Source organism: Neovison vison, chromosome 3 (assembly GCF_020171115.1).
Source record: "Neovison vison isolate M4711 chromosome 3, ASM_NN_V1, whole genome shotgun sequence".
Taxonomy (NCBI): domain Eukaryota; kingdom Metazoa; phylum Chordata; class Mammalia; order Carnivora; family Mustelidae; genus Neogale; species Neogale vison.
The window spans coordinates 19,694,035-19,720,400 of NC_058093.1; the positions used below are offsets into that span (position 1 = coordinate 19,694,035).

The 26,366-nt window shown below is 37.4% G+C and overlaps 1 protein-coding gene across 1 annotated transcript in view; it reads left to right on the forward strand.

Annotated features, from left to right (window-relative positions):
* PTH2R (parathyroid hormone 2 receptor) overlaps nucleotides 1-26,366 on the forward strand; it is an 85,270-nt gene that overhangs the window by 2,779 nt on the left and 56,125 nt on the right. Inside the window, exon 2 of the mRNA XM_044240835.1 lies at nucleotides 25,954-26,056. Within this exon, the coding sequence (XP_044096770.1) occupies nucleotides 25,954-26,056 (103 nt within the window). The remainder of the gene's footprint in view (nucleotides 1-25,953; nucleotides 26,057-26,366) is intronic.

Here is a 26,366-nt window from a genome sequence, read left to right on the forward strand (position 1 = left end):
GCTCCAGAGCTGCAGATCAGTGTGGCTCTGACAGTGTATGTGCCCGGAAGTAAGCACAAATGCATTATAATGACTGGAGAAAATTCTCAGAAGAACATGACATATTCAGCGGAAGTGTGTAACTTCCATACAGTACTAGGTATGAGCGGGTACTCATGGGCAGATTTTGTTTTTCAGTAATCATTCATTTTTTGCCTGAGTGGAATATCAGCATAACAATACTGCACATTCTGATGTGGGGAAAGGAGCAGTAGCTTTCAGATGATCAGTTTAAATGTCAATTATCCTAAAAGCACAATTTAAAGAAATTTATTATTATTATTATTATTAACCACATAGCCACATGCGTTAAAGGAAAAAATGCCCTTCCCTGCTACATACTGGGCTTTGTCTAGCATGACCAGGGTGTTTAATGTATACTTGCTATGTTAAAAAAATCAAATGATATGTGTGTTATATGTTAACCAATAATATTAACAAGGGGTGCGTGAAAGTAGGGTATGCTCAAACCTGAAAAATTCCACCAAAGCCACATTCCATTTCTTCCTCCAAAAACATGCAGCCTCCTTGGGCATGAAACTTGATAGCTCTGCTCTTATTTGGTTCAGTGAGAAAGATTAGCTCTACTGACCTTCCAGTATGAAGATTCAGAGTCTATTGGAGAATCAGAAGTCTCATATTTGTGGAGAGGGGTGATAATCAGTGATAATATTTATTTACCTACCAAGTACCAAATACTGTGCTAAGCACTTTATTGTTATCTCATTTAGTTCTCATAGTAACCTTATGAGATAGGCACTGTAATTATTCATTTCCTAAGGAAGAAAATGGAGCTAAGAGATGTTACGTAATTTTCTCAGGTCACACAACTAACAAGTGATCCACACTCTGGCTTCTACCCTGGGACCCACCCCTTGGATTGGTGTCCTTATTGTGGAGATCAGTTAGGCATCGCTTAGCTTAATTATGTCTATTCAGCCTTCTGTCCCAACCATATCCATCTCTGTGGATATATCTCAAGGAATTTCTTAGACAAGTTCATAATGGTTATTGCAATAATTCTGTGTGTTGGGATCAACCCGGGTGCTCATCACGGGGTACACTAGGCAGCAGTAAAAAGCAGTAGATTCAATGTACACAAAATAGCAGGTATAAGATCTTTCGAACAGGATAAGCTATAGCATATAAACAATGAGATATATGACACAATCTCATTTACATACATTTAAATACATACACATAAAGCAGCAATAAATATTGTATGAACATCTAGATTAAGAGGGATATGTATATAAATTTCACATAAGTAGTTGCATATGGAGAGGTAGAGAAGTAGGAGTAGGATATAGAGAGAAAAGGGGAGATAGATGATAGATTGATTTAAAGAAATAAGTAAGTAAGCCTACAGCCGTATCTCAATTTCTGTGTCAGTAGGAGATCATGGTGATAGCAGATGGAACTAGCAACAAGCCATCATCGGTAGATTTAAGAATGAGGACACAATTAAAATATTCATCCCATGAGATAGCCATGGTGTCTTCATCAGCTTCTCCAAGATGGTCAGCCGAAGGACTACTCTTAGCGAAATCAAACTGAAACTTGCTTGCTGATAACGTCTGCACCATGCCTCTTCCCATAAACACTACTGTAGTTAAAGAGGAGTGGTTGGTTTGTTCTCCTTCTTTCCTGTTGACAGCCAGGACGGTTTTCATTGGTCTTCCAGGCATGGGGAAGCCTTGTCTTCTGTGGCTGCGCTAATTGTAGGTAGAACCCTCAGCGTCGGCAGCCCAGAAGCTGCAGGGTAGAAGAGAGCTAAGTGTGGCCTCTTCCTGGCCACGCACAGAGAGGTTTCATTTCCTTGGAACTTCCTCAGTTCTTCGTGAACAAAAATAGAACATTTTCAACTAACAGTCACACATTCCACTTATTTTCCTGTCTTGAGCTTCTGTTGGATTTGTCATCCGCTAGAATCCATGTTCGTTCTTTCCCCTCTGCCTTCTCCCTGAGTTATTCTTTAAATCTTTTAATGGCAATGTGAGTTTAGGCAGCCCAGTGTACCTTCTGAGCCTCCATTTCCTCCAATCTAAAGTGACAGTGATGAAGACACCATGACTATCTCATGGGATGTGGGAATATTGAGTTGAAAAGTATGCAGACTCGCAAAAGCCTTAAGGTGTTGGATAATGAAAATGCCAGCTCTTTTCTTTTCTTTCTTTCTTTCTTTTTTTTTTTTTAAAGATTTTATTTATTTATTTGATAGAGAGAAAGAGGATAGAGGAGAGCGGTTAGTGTGAGAAGCAGACTCCCTGCCAAGCAGTGAGCCAGATGCCGGACTCAGTCCTGGGACTCCAGAATCGTGACCTGAGCCGAAGGCAGTCGCTTAACAAATTGAGCCAAGCAGGCGCCCGCCAGCTCTTTTCTATTAGTAGATTAGTTAAAAGCTTTTTAATGGAATGATTATTGGATGGAGATTACTTCTAACCACAACTGGGAGCCACCTTAAATAGGTGTGTGTGTGTGTGTGTGTATTTTGCGAGGTTATTCTCTCTGCCTCCAACACTGTTCCTTCTATTCCTACAGTTTCTCCTTCAGGACCCAGTTGCATTCAGACAGCAATCGGATATTTTATTCATAGTACTGATAGCTGTTATAATTTCACATTTGTTGATCTGACTACTTGCTAAATATCTGTCTCCCCTTCTGAAAAAGTCATTTTGAAGACAGAGCAACTACTCAGAAGGCAATGGCAGCTGTTCTGACCAGTGTGTCCTTGCAGAATTGGAGATGTAAGAAGGCAGATGGATTCAAGAGACAGAAGGTACATTAAGCTGAAGGAAGACTGCATTGGGGCAGATATGATGAGTGAAATTTTTAGATAAGCTGAGCATGAGATGCCTAAGATATTTAGGAGCTGGTTGGATTTTGGATTATAAAGCTTAAGAAAACTCTGGATTTAGCATCAGCATTTTGTAAGAAGTACCTGGAGCCACATGTGTGAATGATACTTTCTCAATGAAGGTATAATGGAAGTGAAAGGACTGGCTAACTTGCTTAAAAGAGGGTATACAGATAGGTTTTCTTTATGATTACTCCTAAATTATAAATTCACAGGGGAAAAGGGACTAATAAACAGTTTGGAACACCCTGTGACAATCAGCATGGTATCTTTAGGTAGTAGGTTCTGCATAAATGTTTGAATAAGCTCATTTGTATTTTTTTATTTCAAGAAAATCATCCTCTTTGATCACACTTGGAGCTGAAGTCTCTAATCATTTACTCTGGTTTTAATATTAAAAAGGTTATTCTATTGTAAAGGCAGAGATCATGAAACCCACCTCTGGTCATGGAGATGGGAGAAAAGTGCTGTTGGTCTCTAAGAGAGTTTGGTGTTTCCAGAGCTCTCTTGTCCTAATAACTGATAAAGCAGGCTCAGTGTTGAGCTTAATAGTTATTCCATTGGGTGGTGGGGTTTTACAGATCTCAAAGAAAGTAAATCACAGCCTTCTGGAGGGGGAAGGAAGTATACAAAATGGTTAAGCTTATGGACTTTGATATCAGAACTGAATTTGGAATCTACATTTCCTACCCTCTCTTACTAGCATCTCAAAAGCTCAGTTTCTTCATTTGAAAAATGGGGATGACCTAATGCCAAACTCAATAAGTTGGTGTGTGAATTACACAGCATGAAAATCTCAGGAGATACACTGAATGGAGCACCTGTCAGAGAGCTTGCTCACTCTCACTCTTAGCCATCACTGTTGTTGCTATCATTGTGGCCGACATCATCATCATTTCTGTTATATTTTCTAACTAGCTATTGCTGGTATAGAGAGATGATTATTTTTTTAAAAGAATTTATTTATTTATTTGACAGGGAGAGACACAGTGAGAGAGGGAACACAAGCAGGGGGAGTGGGAGAGGGAGAAGAAGGCTTCCTGCTGAGCAGGGAGCCTGATGCAGGGCTCAATCCCAGGACCCAGGGATCATGACCTGAGCCAAAGGCAGATACTTAGTGACTTGAGCCCCCAGGTGCCCTGAGAATTGATTATTTTTATTTACTGAGTCATACCTATGAAGTTTATTCTGAAACAGTAACAATTTTCTCCAATAACAATACTGTTATTTCTTTTTATCTTTTGTCTTATCTTACTGCATTAACTAGAGCTCCCAATATAATGTTGGATGGTAATAATTACTACAGGGATACTATCTTGTTTATTACTTCGATGGCACTGCTTCTAAAGATTTATCATGTATGATATTTGCTCATGTTCATGTTAATTTTATTAAACTGTTAAATGGAAGGGAAGTGTAGAAAGTTCTGAATTATATCATGTATAATTTTTATTTTAAAGTCCTAAATGATATGACATTTCTTTTTAAAAAAGATTTTATTCATTTATTTTAGAGTGAGAGAGACAGCATGAGAGGGAGGGGCAGAGGGAGAGGAGAGATAGAATCTCAAGCAGATTCTACACTGAATGTGGAGCCTGACACGGGGCTCGATCCCAGGACCCTGTGATCACGACCTGAGCTGAAACCAAGAGTTGGACTTAACTGACTACACCATCCAAGTACCCCTGATATGTTCTTTCTTTGAAAATATGTCATATTAATTGTTTTGATGTTCTGCCACAGGTAGTGGACTACTTGAGGGCAAGAACTGATTCTTCATAAATTTTCTACAATACAGGGTACCTAGTAGATGCTCATTAAATATTGGTAAGTGTTTGTATGATCATAGGTAGAAGACCTATTACATATTGCTGCTTGAATTAGCAAATAAGTCAAATACTCTTGTTAATAACAAGATACATATTATTAACATACTTAAAAACCTAGCAAACAAACAAAAGTGTTGCTTCATCCTATTTGGCTAAATATTTATGTGACTAGATTAGAGCAGACTTCTGTGTGTAATTAAGGTAAACTTCTGGAAGAGATTATGCTGAGTGAAATCAGTCAAGCAGAGAGAGTCAATTATCATATGGTTTCACTCATTTGTGGAGCATAACCAATAGCATGGAGGACAAGGGGCATTAGAGAGGAGTAGGGAATTTGGGTAAATTGGAAGGGGAGGTGAACCATGAGAGACTATGGACTCTGAAAAACAGTCTGAGGGGTTTGAAGTGGCGGGGGGGGTGGGAGGTTGGGGTACCAGTGGTGGGTATTATAGAGGGCATGGCTTGCATGGAGCACTGGGTGTGGTGAAAAAATAATGAATACTGTTTTTCTGAAAATAAATAAATTGGGAAAAAAAATCTAAAACTAAAAAAAAAAAGGTAAACTTCTTCCTTTCCTTTATGAAACCATTTACATCAAATTGCAAACTGGCTATAATTTCTTAAATGAGAATAATTTATACTTCTTGTCACTTTCCATACTTACATAATCAGGCTAGTTCTGTTTTCTATGAGAAAAAAATTTTCAGTAATTTTTTTGAATACACTTTATGAGAGCAAAGATTATGTTTAACAATACATTTATACCAATTCTGTGGGCATGAGATATGTCTAAGCTTGCATATTCTTCTGCCTACGCCACGGGAGGCTCTGCCTTCAGAAGGGCATTCATGCATATTGGGAGCACCAAAGTGGAGCTTCTCCTCTCAACGTCTCTTACTTCCTATATGCATAAAGTCTGTAAGACACAACATCCAGAAGCTTTTGGGTTGTTGTGTAAGCAAAACTTAAACACAATTTTCATATTGATTAATTGAACTTAGAGATATCTAAAAAACTAGAAGAAACCATAAGTAGACACGTGGAGGTTTCCTGCTGTCTTAAAAATGCCTCTTAACATCAACCCAAAAGACACAGTATGCTTCTATTTCCCACCAGATTGGTAATATATTAGGAATGACATTTTGTCTGTGAGTTTATCACTTTTTTTTACCACTCGTGCTAATTGTGTAATAAGTGCCCAAGAGCCATACTGTCATTCCTGACCTACCTGAGGAAGATGTTGACTACATCTATTACCTTGATTTTGGTGATGGCATCTTAAGTGTTTGCATGTGTCTGAATCCACCAAACTGTACGCATTAAATATATATAGTTCTTTGTATTTCTTTCCTTCTTTCTTTTTTTTAGATTTTATTTATTTATTTGAGAAAGAGAAAGAGAGCATGTGTGTGCATGCACGCACTTGCCACCTGGGGAGTGGAGCAAAGGGAGAGGGACAAGCAGACTCTAGACTGAGCATGGAGCCTGATGTGGGGCTTGATCTCATGACCCTGAGATCATAACCTGAGCGGAAACAAGAGTTGGACGTTTTAACTGACTGAGCCACCCAGGAGCCACTAGTTCTTTGTATTTTAATAAAGCTGTTAAAAAAAAAGAGAACACCTTATCTAATAAACAAACAAACAAAAAATCTCCAAACAGGGCCAAATGGGCAAGGTGGTCACTGGTACAAACTTCCAGTTTTAAAATAAGTAAGTCGTAAGGGTGTAACGTACAGCATGTTGACCATAGTTATCACGTTGTATTGCGTTATTTGAAAGTTGCTAAGAGAGTAGATTTTAATACTTCTCATCCTGAGAAAAAAATTTTGTAAATGTATGGTAGCAGATGTTAAATGGACTTATTGTGGTTATCATTTCATGACATATACGAATATCAAATCAGTATAGCTGGAAATAATACAACATGTTACACATCAATTATAGTTCAGTTAAAACACAGTAAGTTATGGGTTTCTATTCATTACAATTCAGTTCAGCAAGTTCTTAGAGGGTCTCACATGAGCTGGACACTGTGATAATCACTGGAAATAGAAACATGGTCAACACATGCCCACCTTTTCAAATAGATCATGTTCAGTGTTCTCAGAAAGGTCTTGACATTTGAATTAATGTTCAGTACAACCTTTGAGTGATGATGATTCCTTTGGGAAGGAAGTCAACATGATAAGACACAATATTGTTGGGTGGCTGGCTCTTATGTCTCTCCCCACATCTGTCTAAAAGTTTGTGCCTCAGACTGTACTGATCTCACACAGTCTTGTCAAATATAGCCCTTTACTATTCCCCGCGCCCTTGGCTCTCTGGGTTATTTTATTTTACCTCTGGTAAGACCATGTGGATTCCCACTTCTTACTGATTTAGAACCCTTTATTAATCCCAAATCTATTGACTAAATTCCTTATTACATTTTACCTTTTCCTACTCCCCAGACACCATTATTCATTCAATTATCTAAAAATAGTCACACCTCAACCTCCTCTCTTTCATCCATAAAGCTAGCAGTTGTGTGATAGGCAATCACATCCTTATGTCCGAAATTAGGGAAACCAAAATTTCATTTCAACATTCAACCCTTTTTTGAGAGGTCATAGAAAATGGTTTAATTTACAAGTTCTCATAGTAATTTTCTTTATTCTCTTAATATACATTCATAATTGTTATAGCTAATGAGTGCACAGTGTCTACCATGTGAAACTTACTTTATAGTTTCTTGACCTTATTATTATTGTTTGTAAAAATTATTTTTATTAACGTATAATGTATTATTTACCCCAGGGGTACAGGTTTCTGAATCATAAGCCTTACATTCTTCACAGCACTCACATCACATACCTTCCCCAATGTCCATAACGCAGTCACCCTTTCCATACCCCCCTCCGCCCAGCAACCCTCATTTTGTTTTCTGAGAATAAGACTCTCTTATGGTCTGTCTCCCTCCTGATCCCATCTTGTTTTATTTTTTCCTTCCTAACCCCCTAAACCCCCCACATTGCCTCTCAAATTCCTCATATCAGGGAGATCATATGATAATTGTCTTTCTCTGATTGACCTATTTGGCTAGGCATAATACCCTCTAGTTCCAGTCACGTCGTTGCAAATGACAAGATTTAATTTCTTTTGATGGCTGCATAGTATTCCATTGTGTGTGTGTATATATATATATATATATATATATATATATATACACTACATCTTCATTATCCATTCATCTGTTGATGGATATCTAGGTTCTTTCCATAATTTAATTTCTTTTGATGGCTGCATAGTATTCCATTGTGTGTGTGTATATATATATATATATATATATATATACACACTACATCTTCATTATCCATTCATCTGTTGATGGATATCTAGGTTCTTTCCATAATTTTGGTATTGTGAACATTGCTGCTATAAACATTTGGGTGCAAATGCCTCTTTGGATCACTACATTTGTATCTTTAGGTTAAATATCCAGTAGTGCGATTGCTGGGTTTTAGGATAGTTCTGTTTCCAACTTTCTGAGGAACCTCCATGCTGTTTTCCAGAGTGGCTGCACCAGCTTGCATTCCCACCAACAGCATAGGAGAGTTCTGCTTTCTCCGCATGCTCTCCCACATCTGTCGTTTCCTGACTTGTTAATTTTAGTCATTCTGACTGGTATGAAGTGGTATCTTATTGTGGTTTTGATTTGTATTTCCCTGGTGCCGAGTGACGTGGAACACTTTTTCTTGTGTCTGTTGGCCATATGGATGTCTTCTTTGCAGAAATGTGTGTTCATATTTTCTACCCATTTCTTGATTGTATTTGTTCTTTGGGTGTTAAGTTTGATAAGTTCATTATAGATTTTGGATGGTAGCCCTTTATCTGATAAGTCATTTGTGAATATCTTCTCCCATTCTGTCAGTTGTCTTTTGGTTTTGTTGACTGTTTCCTTTGCTGTGCAAAAGCTTTTGATCTTGGTGAAGTCCCAGTAGTTCATTTTTGCCCTTGGTTCCCTTGCCTTTGGCGATGTGTCTACCAAGAAGTAACTGTGGCTGAGGACAAAGAGGTTGCTGCCTGTGTTCTCCTCAAGGTTTTTGATGGATTCCTGTCTCACATTGAGGTCTTTCATCTACTTTGAGTCTATTTTTGTGTGTGGTGTAAGGAAATGGTCCAGTTTCATTTTTCTGCATGTGGTTGTCCAATTTTCCCAATATCATTTGTTGAAGAGACTTTTTTTCCATTGGATATTCTTTCCTGCTTTCTTGGAGATTAGTTGGCATAGAGTTGAGAGTTTATTTCTGGGCTCTCTATTCTGTTCCATTGATCTATGTGTCTGTTTTTGTGCCAGTACTATACTGTCTTGATGATCACAGCTTTGTAAATGAGCTTGAAGTCTGGAATTGTGATGCCACCAACTTTGGCTTTCTTCTTCAACATTCCTCTGGCTATTCGGGTTTCTTTCTGGTTCCATATAAATTTTAGGATTATTTGTTCCATTCCTTTGAAAAAAATGGATGGTATTTTGATAAGGATTGCATTAAATGTATAGAATGCTTTAGGTAACATGGACATTTTCACAATATTTGTTCTTCCAATCCATGAGCATAGAATGTTTTTCCATTTCTTTGGGTCTTCCTCAATTTTTTACATGAGTACTTTATAGTTTTCTGAGTACAGAATCTTTGCCTCTTTGGTGAGGTTTCTTCCTAGGTATCTTATGGCTTTGGGTGCAATGGTAAATGGGATGGACTCCTTAATTTCTCTTTCTTCTGTCTTATTGGTGTATAGAAATGCAACTGATTTCTGTGCATTGATATTATATCCTGACACTTTACTGAATTCCTCTACAAGTTCTAGTAATTTTGGAGTGGAGTCTTTTGGGTTTTCCACATAAAGTATCATATCATCTGCAAATAGTGAGAGTTTGACTTCTTCTTTGCCAATTCAGATGCCTTTAATTTATTTTTGTTGTCTGACTGCTGAAGCTAGGACTTCTAGCACTATGTTGAATAGCAGTGGTGATAGCAGACATCTCTGCTGTGTTCCTGATCTTAGGGGAAAAGCTCTCAGTTTTTCCCCATTGAAAATGATACTCGCTGTGGGTTTTTCATAGATGGCTTTGATGATCTTGACGTATGTACCCTCTGTCCCTACACTGTGAAGAGTTTTGATCAAGAAAGGGTGCTGTACTTCATCAAATGCTTTTTCAGCATCTATTGAGAGTATCATATGGTTCTTGTTCTTTCTTTTATAAATGTATTGTATTACATTGATTGATTTGTGGATATTGAACCAACCTTGCAGCCCAGGAATAAATCCCACTTGGTCATGGTGAATAATCCTTTTAACATACTGTTGGATCCTATTGGCTAGTATTTTGGTGAGAATTTTCACATCTGTGTTCGTCAAGGATATTGGTCTCTAATTCTCCTTTTTGGTGGGGTCTTTGTCTGGTTTTGGGATCAAGGTAATGCTGGCCTCGTGAAATGAGTTTGGAAGTTTTCCTTCCATTTCTATATTCTGTAACAGTTTCAAGAGAATAGGTATTAATTCTTCTTCAAATGTTTGGTAGAATTCCCCTGGGAAGCTCTCTGGCCCTGGGCTCTTGTTTATTGGGAGATTTTTGATGACTGCTTCAATCTCCTTATTGGTTTTGGGTCTGTTCAGGTTTTCTATTTCTTCCAAACTACCAGTTTTGGTAGTTTATATGTCTCTAGGAATGCATCCATTTCTTCCAGATTGTCAAATTTGCTGGCATATAGTGGTTGATAATATGTTCTTATAATTGTTTGTATTTCTTTAATGTTGGTTGTGATTGCTCCTCTTTCATTCATGATTTTATTTATTTGGGTCCTTTTTCTTTTCTTTTTGATAAGTTTGGCCAGGGGTTTATCAATCTTATTAATTCTTTCAAAGAACCAGCTCCTAGTTTTGTTGATCTGTTCTACTGTTCTTTGTTTTCTATTTCATTGATTTCTGCCCTGATCTTTATTATGTCTCTTCTCCTGCTGGGTTTAGGCTTTCTTTGCTGTTCTTTCTCCAGCTCCTTCCTTTAGTTGTAGGGTTAGATTGTGTGCTTGAGACCTTTCTTGTTTCTTGAGAAAGGCTTATATTGCTATATGCTTTTCTTTCAAGACAGACTTTGCTGTGTTCCAAGGATTTTGAACAGTTGTATTTTCATTTTCATTTGTTTTCCTGAATTTTTTTTCAATTCTTCTTTAATTTCCTGGTTGATCCATTCATTTTTTAGTGGGATGCTTTTTAGCCTCCACGTATTTGAATTTTTTCCAACTTTCCTCTTGTGATTGAGTTCTAGCTTCAGAGCATTGTGGTCTGAAAATATGCAGGGAATGATCCCAATCTTTTGATACCAGTTTTGACCTGATTTGTGACCCAAGATGTGATTTAGTCTGGAGGATGTTCCATGTGCCCTAGAGAAGCATGTGTATTCTGTTGCTTTGGTATGGAATGTTCTGAATATATCTGTGATGTCCATCTAGTCCAGTGTGTCATTTAAGGCCTTTATTTCCTTGTTGATCTTTTGCTTGGATGATCTGTCCATTTCAGTGAGGGGGCTGTTAAAGTCCCCTATTATTATTGTATTATTGTTGATGTTTTTCTGATTTTGTTATTAATTGGTTTATATAGCTGGCTGCTCCCATGTTAGGGGCAGAGATATTTAAAATTGTTAGATCTTCTTGTGGGACAGACCCTTTGAATATGATACAATGTCCTTCCTCATCTCTTAGTATAGTCTTTGGCTTAAAATGTAATTTATCTGATATAAGGATTGCCACCCCAGCTTTCTTTTGATGTCCATTAGTGTGATAAATTGCTTTCTACCCCCTCACTTTAAAACTGGAGGTGTGTTTGGATCTAAAATGAGTTTCTTGTAGACAGCATATTGATGGGTGTTTTTTTTTTTTCATCCATTCTGATACCATGTGTCTTTTTTTTTTTTTCCATGTGTCTTTTGATTGGGGCATTTAGCCCATTTATATTTAGGGTCACTATTGAAAAATATGAATTTAGTGCCATTGTATTGGCTGTAAGGTGACTGTTACTGTATATTGTCTGTGTTCCTTTCTGGTCTACTACTTTTAGGCTCTCTCTTTGCTTAGAGGACCCCTTGCAATATTTCCTAGAGGGCTGGGTTAGTGTTTGCAAATTCTTTTAGTTTTTGTTTGTCCTGGAAGGTTTTTATCTCTCCTTCTATTTTCAATGACAGCCTAGCTGGATATAGTATTCTTAGTTGCATATTTTTCTCATTTAGTGTTCTGAATATATCATGCCAGTTCTTTCTGGCCTGCCATGTCCTTATGGATAAGTCTACTGCTAATCTAATATTTCTACCATTGTATGTTACTGACTTCTTACTTACTTCTTACTGAGTTCAAGCTGCTTTCAGGATTTTCTCTTTGTCACTGAGACTTGTAAGTTTTACTTTTAAATGACTGGGTGTGGACATATTTTTATTGATTTGGGGGGGGGTCTTTGTGTCTCCTGGATTTTGATCCTTGTTGTTTTTGCCATATTAGGGAAATTCTCTACTATAATTCTCTCCAATATACATTCTGCCCCTCCTTCTTCTTCTTCTGGAATCCCCATTATTCTAATATTGTTTCATCTTATAGTATCACTTATCTCTCAAATTCTCCCCTTGTGGTCCAGTAGTTGTTTGTCTCTCTTTTGCTCAGCTTCTTTATTCTCCATCATTTGATCTTCTATATCACTAATTCTCTCTTCTGCCTCATTTATCCTAGCAGTAAAAGTCTCCATTTTTTATTGCACCTCATTAATAGCTTTTTTGATTTCAACTTCTTTGATTTTAGTTCCTTTATTTCTGCAGAATGGGATTTTATTTCTCCAGAAAGGGTTTCTTTAATATTTCTCTCATGTCTTTTATTGGCCTAGCTAGCACCTTGGGAATCATCATTCTGAACTTTAGTTCTGACATATTACCAATGTGTGTACTGATTAGGTCCGTAGCCATTGGTACTTCCTCTTGTTTTTTTGTTTTTGTTTTTGTGAGATTTTCCACCTTGTTATTTTATCCAGATAAGAATATGTGAACAAGAAAATAAGGTCTAGGGACGCCTGGGTGGCGCAGTTGGTTGGACGACTGCCTCCGGCTCAGGGCGTGATCCTGGAGTCCCGGGATCGAGTCCCACATCGGCTCCCAGCTCCATGGGGAGTCTGCTTCGCTCTCTGACCTTCTCCTCGCTCATTCTCTCTCTCACTGTTTCTCTCTCTCAAATAAATAAAATAAAAAATCTTTAAAAAAAAAATCTTTAAAAAAAAAAAAAAAGAAAAAGAAAATAAGGTCTAAAAGGTGGTAAAAACCTCAAAAATGTAGGCCAACCAAATCAGAGGAGACCCAAAACCCAGGGGAGAAGGAATGGGGAAAAAAAATTAAAATAAGTAAATGAATAAATGAATAAATTAATATTAGACTGGTAATTAGAACAGAGTCACCCACTTGATTTTGGGTGTATTTTGGTCTCTTAGAAGAAACTACTTCCCAAAATTTTAAAGAAAGAAAAACATATATATACAAAAATAAAGGTAAAGATAATGAACGGATGGAGTATAACTATAAAGATGAAAATTAAAAAAAATTCTAAAAAAAGGAATTAGTTAATAAGTTGGTTGGAAGAAGGAAAAAAAAAGAGAAGAGAATGTGCTCAGGCTGGAGATTAGAACAAAGCCATATGCTATATTTAGAGTATATTTTGATCTATTAGAAGAAATTGTATCCCAAAATTTTTTAGAAAATAAAACCTATATGTATATAAAAAATAACATTATATACAATGAAGGGATAAAATATGACTATAATGAAGGTTTAAAAAGATTTTTTTAAAGAATGGTATTGTTAAGATAAACTAGTTAAAAAATGTTAAAAGAGGAAAGAGGAAAAGTTAAAAAAAAAGTAGAATAAGAAAAACGTAAAATTAAAAAAATTAAACTTTGCAAAACTTAAGGATCACGGGGAAGAAGCCATGAATTCTATGCGTTGCTGTCCCCTAGCTCTGGAGTCCTGCTATTCTTCATTGGTGAGCTTGGTCTTGGTTGGATGTTCTTGCTGATCTTCTGGGTGAGGGGCATATTGCAGTGAGTCTCAAATGTCTTTGTCCAAGAAGGAATTGCACCAACCTTGCCAGGGGCCAAGCTAAGTAATCTCCTTGGGTTTGCTCTCAGGAGTTTTTGTTCCCTGAATGCTTTCTGTGAGAACTCTGGAGGATGGGAATGAAAATGGCAGCCTCCCAATCTCTGGCCCAGAGGAGCTGAGAGCTTGGGGCCCCACTCCTTAGTGTGCCTTCAGAAAAAAGCAGTCAATCACTCCCATCTCCCTAGTCTCTGGCTGTGCTCTGAGCTCACCATGCCTGTGACCAAGCATTTCTGTCTCTGGTGCACAGCCGTATTTGGAGTCTCCAAACCCAGCTGATTCCTGCTGCGCTGCTACTCCTGGAGGAGGAAGGTGAGTCTCTCCAGATCTGCCACTTGTGGGGTCCCTTCTTGAAGAGCAGTGGTCTGACTGTGTCATGGATCACAGTTGAAGGCAACCTCGTTACTTCAACAAGGAGTGAGAGCTCACTCCTTGGCTCTGACTCTGTAGTCGGCTTTCCCGCTCTGATACCTGGGAGTTTTGCCACACTCAGACACCCCCGATCTTTCTGTGACCCTGTGGGACCTGAGACCACACTGTCCACACAAGGATTCCACCTTTGCTTAGCCTCTGGAGTGATGTCTGTCAGTGAAGCAGACTTCTAAAAGTTCTGATTTTGTGCTCTGCTGCTCCACTGCTTGCTGGGAGCAGGCACCTCCCCCTGTGGTCTATCTTCCTGTCACTTGGGATTCACTTCTCTGCATGTCCTTCCTTTCAGAAACTGGTTGATTTTCTATTCCTAGAATTGCTGCTGTTCTTCTCTTCTATCTCCTGTTGAGTTTGTAGGTGTTCAGAGTAGTTTGATAACTACCCAGCTGAACTCCTGGGACCTAATGTCCTATCAGTCTGCTAGTCCTCCTCCATCTTGCCTCTCTCTGGACCTTATTATTAATAGTAATTTTACCTCATTGCTTTTGCTCAAAATTAGCCTTCTCATTCTCATTGGATATCAACCATGTTATTTTTCCCTGCCACTACTCTTTCTCAGGATCCCACAGCAATGCTGTGTGACAGATGTGTTGCCTGGGGTGGTGACACTATGGATACAAATGGATGAAATGTTTTCACTGCAATTTGGTCAGCAGCCTGATTTTCTGTATTTCAAATTCTGGTTGCCAACTGCCTGAAGGAAATAATAATCTTCTTGATGATTTTTCATATTCCCAAACAGGCCAACACTGTTTGTTATGGTGGAGGTAGATTTTTTATTTTGTATTGCATTTCTTTCTTTCTTTCTTTCTTTTGGTTGTATAATGTGGTTCTTTTAAAGGTGTACAACACAATAATTTATCACATATATATATACATGCTGTGAAATGATTATCATTATCAAGTTAATCAACACATCCATCACTTCACTGTGTGTGTGTGTGTGTGTGTGTGTATGGTGAGAACACTTATGATCCACGGGCTTACCATGGAAATACTACAGGTTTGGTTTAATAATAAATTAATATTGCAAGAAAATGAGTCAAATAAATTACTGGGTTTCCAGTGAATATAAAAATTTTATTTATACTATATTGTATTCTGTTAAGTGTATCATAACATTATGTCTGAAAAAATGTACATATCTTAATTAAAAATACTTTGTTGCTGAACAGATGCTAACCATCACTCAAGATTTCAATATATCATGATCACTGATTACAGATCACCATAAGAAATATGGTGATACATGAAAGAGTTTGAAATATTGCAAGAATTACCAAAATGTGAAACAGAGACATGAAATAAGTAAACGCTGTTGGAAAATGGCATGGATAGCCTCATTCCATGCAGGGTTGCCATAACTTTTCAATTTGAATAAAAAAAAAGACAAAACAAAAAACAGCATCAGTGAAGGGCAATAAAGCCAAAGTGCAATTAAATGAGGTATGCTAGTTTTTTGAAGTCCTGTATTTCCCCATAATTACAGGGACCCCATTCAAAGCAAATTTTCAGCTTTTTTTTCCAATTTATTTATTTTCAGAAAAACAGTATTCATTATTTTTTCACCACACCCAGTGCTCCATGCAAGCTGTGCCCTCTATAATACCCACCACCTGGTACCCCAACCTCCCACCCCCTTTATGTTCATAGAAAATTCCCAAATTCTTAGTGTGGAATGACTTCAAAAGTCATTTTAGATGTACTAGCTAGTTAGGTTTTTAAGTAACTAAAGTTCTTGGGTCAGTTTTGCTGAGATTTGGAAATGGAGCTTTTGACTTGAGAATTGAATGTTGCACACACCTGCTTGATCCTGTAGGCCTAGTTCTTAACTTGGCTAATTCAGAATTTGTGTTTTGATGGCAACTTCCATAAAATAAGTAAATTACTTTTGAGGAAGATATAATTACTTCACTGAATTTCTAAGGGATTTATTTTAAATTAGTTGGTGATTAATAGTTGACACTTAATCTCTTGCTTGGGAGATTTGGTAATGGGTAGGAATTTAAAATTGTCAGTTCTAATTGGTTTTGTTTGAGAAGATAGAGAATTTTCATATTTATAGAAGCCTATAAATTATGGGGGGCTACCTATTGCACAATTTCTTTTGCACTAAAATTCTTTGCCAAATAGTCTTAATATATTTGCACTTAATTTAGCTCAAATTAATAGATTATATTATATTTAATTTAAAGTTTAGTTGGTCTTTCTCTGTCATGGTTATCATCATTAAAGGAAATACAATTCACTAAAATAAATGAATAAATGAATAAAGAAATGAATAAATGAATAAAGAAAGTATTTTAAGAAAATTGTAGGTTCACATGTACTATAAGAAATAATACAGGAATTCTGTGTACCTTTTACCCAAGTGCTCCCTTGGTGTCGTCTTTCATAACTATAAAACAATAGCCCAAGCAGGAAATTCATTTTGATATAATCCACCTACTTAATTCAGCTCTCACTGGTCTTATATGCCTTCATTGATATGTGTGTGCATTCAGTTTTATGCAGTTTTATTACATGCATAAATGCCCTTGACCACCACCATAGTCAAAATGCAGAACAGTTTCTACACAGGAATCCCTCCTGCTACCTTTACATAGCCGCAGCCTCTTCCTTCTACCTTGTCCCTTGCTCTCTCTAGTACCTGGCAACCACTCATCTGTTCTCCATCTCTATAATCATTAGACGACTTGAATAATTAACGATGCTTGGTTTCTAAATAGTAATTGGAGTTCTGCAAATATTTAATAAATTCGTATGGTTAAGATGAAAGAGAAAGTGTGGATGATCGGTGTGAATGATGACTGTTCTTTGTGATCACTCTCCTCATGCTGAAATCCTAACTGATTTTGAATGAGGCCACGGATAGGTCCATTGTATTCTTAAATTCCATTTGCTTTCTGCATGAACAGGGTCATGGAAGTTTCATGGTTTATTGCCTAAGGTGCAAAATGGATTGGTCTTTAGATTTAGTTTTGAGTTAGAGGTCAATTTGTGAAAGGATTAAAAAACTTGAGAAGTATGGACACCTGCGTTTGGGTTGTGTGTGTGTGTGCGCACGTGTGCATTTATGCTGTGCGTTTTATCCATATAACTTGTTTTACTTTGAATTAAAAAAGGACAAATGGGGAAACACTTTCATAGTTGCAGTTTTAATTAAAAGTGGATGGTTCAATATTTTTCCCAAAGCTATCAGTTTATTATAACAGAATCCTTTTCTCTATTCGAACCCAGCAGTATAGACAATAAATTCTGAATGATTAAAAACATATTTCATGGTGCCTGGGTGGCTCAGTGGGTTAAAGCCTCTGCCTTCGGCTTGGGTCATGATCCTGGGGTCCTGGGATCGAGCCCCACATTGGGTTCTCTGCTCAGCAGGGAGCCTGCTTCCCCCTCTCTTTCTCTGCCTGCCTCTCTGCCTACTTGTGATCTCTGTCTGTCAAATAAATAAATAAAATCTTAAAAAAAAAAAAGGGAAGGGCTTTCTGAAAGATTATTTTTAAAAAAAAAAACAACAAAACAGAAACATGTTTCATTCTCCACAATATAAAATCTTTGGCTACTCTCAATGGAATCATATTCTTGGGAATGAAATTAGTATTTAAGTAAAAAAAATATTAATATGTTTGTATGAACTCTTTTGAGGCCTGTGTGAAAACATGAAGTAGAAAGTTAATAAGACTGATTAGCTCATTAATACTAGATTGCATGACCAATCCTGAATTCCAAACAAAATTCCTTATTATAGACCAGCTCACCTTTCTCTTGGACTATGGAAAGTAGAATGTCCAAAGAAATTCATTCTCTTTAAACATAGTCTTTCAATCCTTTCCAAATTAGAATCAAATTTGGTATATGAATATTACAATAACTTCCTAAGAAAGCATTATATGCATTAAAGAAATTTCACTTTATATTATAAAAGAGACATTTTTGCAAAATTGCAAAATAGTCATATTTTAACATTTCTTATTTAAAATTTTTTTTAAAAGATTTTATTTATTTATTTGGTAGATAGAGATCACAAGTGGGCAGAGAGGCAGGCAGAGACAGAGAGGGGGGAAACAGGCTCCCCATCGAGCAGAGAGCCTATTGCGGGACTCGATCCCAGGACCCTGGGATCATGACCTGAGCCGAAGGCATAGGCTTTAACCCATTGAGCCACCCAGGTGCCCTGACATTTCTTATTTAAAACATTTGGTTTTTACAACCACCTTGTGGCAAATTATCACAAAACATTTGTTTTTTTTACAAGCACCTTGTGGCAAATCATCATATACTAAAATGAGGTAATATTTTTATATATATTGTGTTTTTTCAAGTTAGGACAGATTGATTCTTTTGAAAAAACTTAAATAATTGTAGATTCATATGTAATTGTAAGAAATAATACAGAGAGAGCCCCGTATCCTCTACCCAGCTTCTCCCAGTGGTAATATTTTACAAAAAGTATAGTACAATATCATGACCAGTTTATTGACATTGATGTAGTCAAGATACAGAACTTTACTATTTCCAAAATATTCCCCTTCTGTTGCCATTCTATGGATGCACTCACATCTCCTTCACCTCAACCCCAGGGCAACGATTAATCTGTTCTCTATTTCTATAATTTACTGTGTGTTTTCACTCTTTTTTTCCCCCTTTGTTCACTTGCTAGAAATTTTTCAATTTTATTGTCTTTTCAGAGATCTAACTCTTTGTTTCATTGATATTAAAAATATTATGGATTTCCTTTTTTATCTTTATTATGTCCTTCTTTCTATTTGCTTTGGATTTAGTTTTCTCTTCTTTTTCTAGGTTTTTGAGGTGAGACATTATGTTATTGACATGAGACTTTTCTTCTTTTCCAATGTAGGTTTTAGTGCTATAAATTTCTCTTGGCATCGCTTTAGTTGTACCTTACACATTTTGATATTTTGTATTTTCATTTTCATTCAGTTCGGTGTATTGTCTGATTTCCCCTGAGACTTTCTTTTTGCTCCATGGGTTATTTAGAAGTATGTTGATTAGTTTCCAAGTGTGTGAAGATTTTCCGTTGTTTTTCTGTTTTTGATTTCTAGTTTGAGCCCTTTGTATCTGACAACCTAGTCTGTATGATTTCAGTTCTAAACTTGTTGAGATCTGTTTTATGGCCCAGGACATGGTCTGCCTTGATATATAGTCTGTGAGCATTTGGAAAGAATTTGTACTCTGCCTTGTTGAGTGAAGTGTTTTGTAAATGCCCATTAGGTCCTCTTGGTTGATGGCATTGTTGAGTTCTTCTATATCTTTGTTGCTTTTCTGTCTCTTTGTTTTATCAGTTGAGCAAGGAGTACTGAAGGTTCCAGCTTTAATTGTGGACTAGCCTATTTCCTCTTTAAATTCTATCAATGTTTGCTTCACACATTTTTCTGTTTTTTGTTTTTTTTTTAAAAGATTTATTTATTTATTTTAGCGAGAGTGAGAGTGTGGGGCCAGAGGGAGAAGAGAGAGAATCTCAGGCAAACTCCCCACTGAGTGCAGAGGGCTTCCATCTCATGACCCTGAGATCTGACCTGAGCCAATACCAAGAGTCAGTTGCTTCACTGACTGAGCCACCAAGGTGTGGGCACTCCTATTATTTTTTGTTGCATATACTTTTATTTATTTATTTATCAAAAGATTTTATTTATTTATTTGACAGAGAGAGATCACAAGTAGGCAGAGAGGCAGGCAGAGAGAGAGAGAGAGAGGGAAAAGCAGGTTCCCTGCCGAACAGAGAGCCTGATGCGGGGCTTGATCCCAGGACCCTGAGATCATGACCTGAGCCGAAGGCAGAGGCTTAACCCACTGAGCCACCCAGGCGCCTATATACTTTAAAGATAGCTATGTTTTTTTGGTGGAATAACACTTTTATCTTAGATAATGTCCCACTTGGTCTCTGGTAGTTTTGTTCGCTCTGAAGTCTACTTTATCTGATATTAACATAATTGGGGAAGTAAGGGTGTCAGTAGAAGTTTACGTTCCCAAGCAGCTGCTGTTGACATCCAAAGTGGGGAGCTCCTTGTTGCTGATGGGTGGGGATATGAGTTCAACACCCCCTGCCACGTGGTCTCCACTGACACCACAGAGGGGTGGCCTCATTGCTAGGCTGACTCCCTACTTGGTCTTTTCTGACAACATCCCAAGGAGGGCTACCTTTTAACTGCCAGCAGGAGAGGGAAGTCCAGGCTCTCCACATGGTCTTTACTGATACCTGAGGTGTGAAGGGGCATGTTACAGACCAGCGTGGTTTACATCCTGGCTCTCTACTTCATTCTGAAACTGCTCTGGAGAGATTGTAGTGTTACCTCCTTTCAACCTACTAAGGGTGGATCTCCACTTGTCCTTTGCTGGTGTCAATTGGGTTAGAACTGCAGTGTTTTTGTGTGATGTTTGCCTTAGGTCGAGCTGTTATTTTATTTTTAAATTTTATTTATTTATTTATTTAATTTTCAACATAACAGTATTCATTGTTTTTGCACCACACCCAGTGCTCCATGCAGGCCATGCCCTCTCTAATACCTGCCATCTGGTTCCCCTGACCTCCCACCCCCCGCCCCTTCAAACCCCTCAGATTGTTTTTCAGAGTCCATAGTTTCTTGTGGTTCACCTCCCCTTCCAATTTCCCTCAACTCCCTTCTCCTCTCCATCTCCCCTTGTCCTCCATGCTATTTGTTATGCTCCACAAATAAGTGAAACCATATGATAATTGACTCTCTCTGCTTGACTTATTTCACTCAGCATAATCTCTTCCATTCCTGTCCGTGTTGCTTGTAGCAACTTTTGTAAAGTTGGGTATTCATCCTTTCTGATGGAGGCATAATACTCCATAGTGTATTTGGACCACATCTTCCTCATCCATTCGTCCACCGAAGGGCATCTTGGCTCTTTCCACAGTTTGGCGACCGTGGCCATTGCTGCTATAAACCTTGGGGTACAGATGGCCCTTCTTTTCACTACGTCTGTGTCTTTGGGGTAAATACCCAGTAGTGCAATTGCAGGGCTATAGGGAAGCTCTATTTTTAATTTCTTGAGGAATCTCCACACTGTTCTCCAAAGTGGCTGCACCAACTTGCATTCCCACCAACAGTGTAAGAGGGTTCCCCTTTCTCCACATCCCCTCCAACACATGTTGTTTCCTGTGTTGTTAATTTTGGCCATTCTAACTGGTGTAAGGTGATACCTCAATGTGGTTTTAATTTGAATCTCCCTGATGGCTAGTGATGACGAACATTTTTTCATGTGTCTGATAGCCATTTGTATGTCTTCATTGGAGAAGTGTCTGTTCATATCTTCTGCCCATTTTTTAGGTCAAGCTGTTATTACGTAAAAGTTTTCTGTCTAGTCAGGTGGTTCCTCTCCTTCCTTGCTGCGGAGAGTGTGGTTTTCTTGAGGCTTTTTTTTTTTTTTTTTGAGTCAGTGTCTGTTGTTGCCAGCTTCTCAACTCCAAGTCCCAAATACATAAGGCAAAAAGAAAACTGAGAGAATTCACCACTGTGTTGTTTGGGATCTGAGGTCCCAAAGAGCTGGTCTTCTTTCTGCTTTTTGCCTTTCAGAATCATCTCATATTCATTTTATATATAATATCCAGAGTTTTTAGTTGTACTCACTGGGAGAAGTAGCAAAAAATACACTTACTTCATTGTGCAGAAGTGGAAGTTCCAAAATGCTTCTTTTTAAGAACATCTAATTTATGGGTTCATGTTAACTTAAAAATGGAATAAATGTGGGCACCTGGGTGGATCAGTGGGTTAAGCCGCTGCCTTCGGCTCAGGTCATGATCCCAGGGTCCTGGGATCGAGTCCCGCATCGGGCTCTCTGCTCAGCAGGGAACCTGCTTCCCTCTCTCTCTCTGCCTGCCTCTCTGTCTACTTGTGATCTCTCCCTGTCAAATAAATAAATAAAATCTTTAAAAAAAATGGAATAAATGTGAATATTGAAATTATAAGAATTTGCATGTTCTGACTTTAATTAATCAATACCTATAACAACAACTTTAAGTACTTTCAGTAAAATACAATATTTTTATTTCAAATTGTATTGTAAATGATCACTTACCCCGAAAAAAATGTTTTGTTTGTTTTTTTAACTAAATGTGCCATTTAATTTTGGATGCAGTTGTTGCCTTTGGAGTAACAGCCATTGACCATGAAAACTCCTCTTCTGTTTTAAGTACACTATGATTTTACTGCCCCTCTATGGTGAAGAACACTTGTAACTGAGGAGGAAGAGAAAGCAATATAAAAGATGTTAAACGTTTTCCATATTCTCATTTGATGACTGAAGAACAATTTAAAAATCATGGATTAGCACATTCTAATCAAATTTGCTCCGGGTTAAACTGGCCACATTGTATAGAGCAAAATATCTGTAGAAGCTATAGTATATATGATGCTTATGTTCCTGAAAATGTTATCCTGATAGAAAGGCTAAATCTGCACAAAAGAAAACAAAAAATGTATTAATTCAAGTAAAAATGAGCAAGGGATGATTTGCAGTGTTCATGTTTGATAACTGAAGTCACAGTTCTCTGAATCAAATTTAGAGTTCTGAAACTTGGTCACAGCTTACCCAGTGTTTTTCTAGGATTGAAGTAAAATAAAATAGCTATTGAGATGAAAAAAACAAACAAAGAAAAAACCAGCCAGAAAACAGAACAAAATGAATGGTGCTTGGCTGTGTCTGGATAATGAATGAGAAGTCAGTTTCACTACCATGCTAACCCAGATGGTTCATCAGGCCCACACTTCATTCTCCTTTCTGGATAAGTGAGCTTTTTATAGCTCATATTTAGTGTAGTTACTTTTAAGTCAGGATCTGCATTGTGTTTGCCTGATGACTAAATTATGGTGTGTATTCCAATCCAAGAAATTAGTTTTTATTTATTGTCTCCTTCCATAAATATCATTAAATGTGAACATTGAACTATGAATATTATTCAGAAGTCTCTAAAACTATATACCAGACTATTCACTGAACTGCTCTTTATATTATAAATATGTTGGGAAATAAACTCATAATTTTCAGATATTTTTTCCATATTCTCTATTTGAAGTTAACCTGCCAGGTTGTCATTTTAATGTTATTTAAAATCATAATTGTCATAATCTCTGGGTTTTTATGGCTAATAATATAAACATCTTTCTATTTCTATTTTTTAATCCATAATGTCTTACTGCAAAACATAAAAAGGGTTGTTTTCCCATGTTCCTTAATGAATGGTTCTAGAGAATAAGTATTTGCAGCCTGAAATTAAAGATTTAGGGTTTGCAAAGTGTTGTATTGTTGGGACTTGGTTACTGAGGTAAATTGATGAGTTTTATCTTCTCATTTGATTTAAGAATTTCTAAGTTACCTACAGAAAGACAGAAATGCAAAGCTTTAGACTCTATCATCATCATCATTATTAATAATTATTATTTTAAAGATTTTATTTATTTATTTGAGAGAGAGAGACAGTGAGCATGAGCAGGGGAGGGGCAGAGGAAGAGGGAGAAGGAGAAGCAGACTCCCCGTTGAACAGGGAGCCTAACATGGGGCTGGATCTCAGGACCCTGGGATCACGACCTGGGCTGAAGGCAGACATTTAACCAACTGAGCCCCCCACGTTCCCCTGGACCCTATGATTATTAATAAATCTACAAAACCAATAATATTCAGTATTCTCTTTCTATGGACCACTTATAGAAATTTGTGGTTGTTTAAAAATGTATTTATAAATTTTTTGATATCTCTCTTTAAAAGATAGAGATTAATTCCTCTCCTCTTACGTGAGACTTGGTGGCTTGCTTTTAGCTAATGGAATATGATGGGAATGACCATGAGTGACATCTGAGATTAGATCATAAAAGACATAGTGGGTTTCCCTTGCTTTCTTTCTAGAATCACTCATCTGTGGGAAGCCAGTTGTCATGTTGTAAAGACACTCAGGCACCCATATGAATAGAACTGTGTGGTGAGGAACTAACATTTCTTCTAATCAGCCACTGAGAAACTGAAGTCCTTTGCTAATAGCTGTGTGAGGGCACCATCTTGGAAGTGGATTCTCTAGTCCCAGTCAACATCTGTAGTGACAACATCTATAGTTGAAGTCTTAACTGAAATCTCTTAAGAGACTGAGCCCAGAACCACCCAGCTAAGCTTCTCTCAATTGTGAGATAATTAATGTTTGTTGTTTTAAGCCAAAGAGTTTTGGGCTAATTTGTTCCATAGATAGAGATGATGAATACAGACATTTTCTACTTAAAATTCTGTTCTTTTAGAATCACGCTTTGTACCAAGTAGATTGTACCATGATAGATGAGGCATGACTTTGTTATTGAGTTTTCTGGAAGTTCATTGTGGTTTGAAGAGATGTGTGTGGGTGCCGAGTCAGCAGAGGTGGATTTTGATGACTTTGTAATATGTCAGTTTGGTTATGTTAAAATGTATACCCCAGAATTCCCATTCCCTTTATGTTTCTGGTTAGGGTGACACACAAGACATTTTTTCATGAGCACTGGTGGACAGAAGTGAAGCAGCAGCCATTTTGTCTTTTTACACTCAGATAGTCAAGGCAGGTACTTTCATATCTCACACACATTGTTGCTTATATTTGGGCTCATCTCACTGGGGAGGGACAGTAGCCAGGCCTGCAGCTGTTTCATCTTTTCCCGAGTCCTCCTTTAACTCTCTGATTCTTGGGCTAAGTGTGTGTTTAGGTCCATGATAAAAAATGCCAGCTTCTTCGGGACACCAGCAACATGAAGGTTGGAGGGACTAAGAATTCACATGTATTTTAGTGTGTCCTTATGGTTTCTAGCTCATGCTCATGGTTCCAGTTTGTTCTTATTCTCCCTCCCTTTACATTTATCTTCTCTTTTTGATTTCCTGACCTGCAGATTTCTAGCTCCTGCATCAGACCAAAAAAAAAAAAAAATCCTCTGGAGATGTTTAACTAACTTTCACAATACTTTAGTCAAATTGTCAAATCCCTGTAACAAGTACTTTTTCTATCTCTATCTCTACCTGTATTTCTTTGTAGTTTATCTTAATCTCTTAATAGTTCTGCTTCTCTGATTGAAGCTTGACTAATATAATGATATTTACCATTATCTTGTACCTTCACATATGCTGGTTTTTAAACTCATTAATGTTAGTGCCAGAACCATAAAGGGTTCCTGTGAAACATGGGGATTACCAGTTGCTGTCTCCAGAAATAAATTCGGAATCTGCTGCTAGCTTAAGGATCTACACTTTGTATGTGAATCAGATTCAGGCTGTCCAAGCACCATACTTTGAACAAACACTTATGAATATTTTGTCATATTTAAGATAAAATATATTTCATTGAAATGAAAGTTTTTCCAAAGTAGAATTTCCTCTCCATTGCTGGTGGTGTTAAAGCCAAACCTAGGTGAACTCATTCAATTAGAATTCATTATTCACTTGTATGTTAGGTGCATGTTCCAGAGTGGGAGTGAAAGATACCTCGTAGAAAGTTTGACTCAGAAAAAAGACTATTCCAGATAGGAGGATATCAATACTTTAATTTTCAACAGTATTAGAAGGTAGACAATGAAATATTATATCATAGTTTAAAAAAGAGGTAATGGGAATGTTTTTCTGTTTGTATTTTTTTCATTTCCACAGCTGGATTCTGATGGCACTATTACGATAGAGGAGCAGATTGTCCTTGTGCTGAAAGCTAAAGTACAGTGTGAGCTCAACATCACAGCTCAGCTTCAGGAAGGAGGTAAAGGTGCTAAAAATCATGTCTTCTTGTGTCCTGGCCCCAGTCCTCAAAAAGACCCAAATTCCCCTTTTAAGTAGTAGTTGGGTATTCCTCATCACTCAGTCCATGTTTCCATGTGAAGGATCATGTAGCAGAACCATGTTCTTTTCATTTATTTTTTAAAAATTTATTTTATTTTTAAATTTTTAAAAGATTTTATTTATTTATTCGATAGAGATCACAAGTAGGCAGAGAGGCAGGCAGATAGAGAGGAGGAAGCAGGCTCTGCGCTGAGCAGGGGCTTGATCCCAGAACTCTGGGATCATGACCT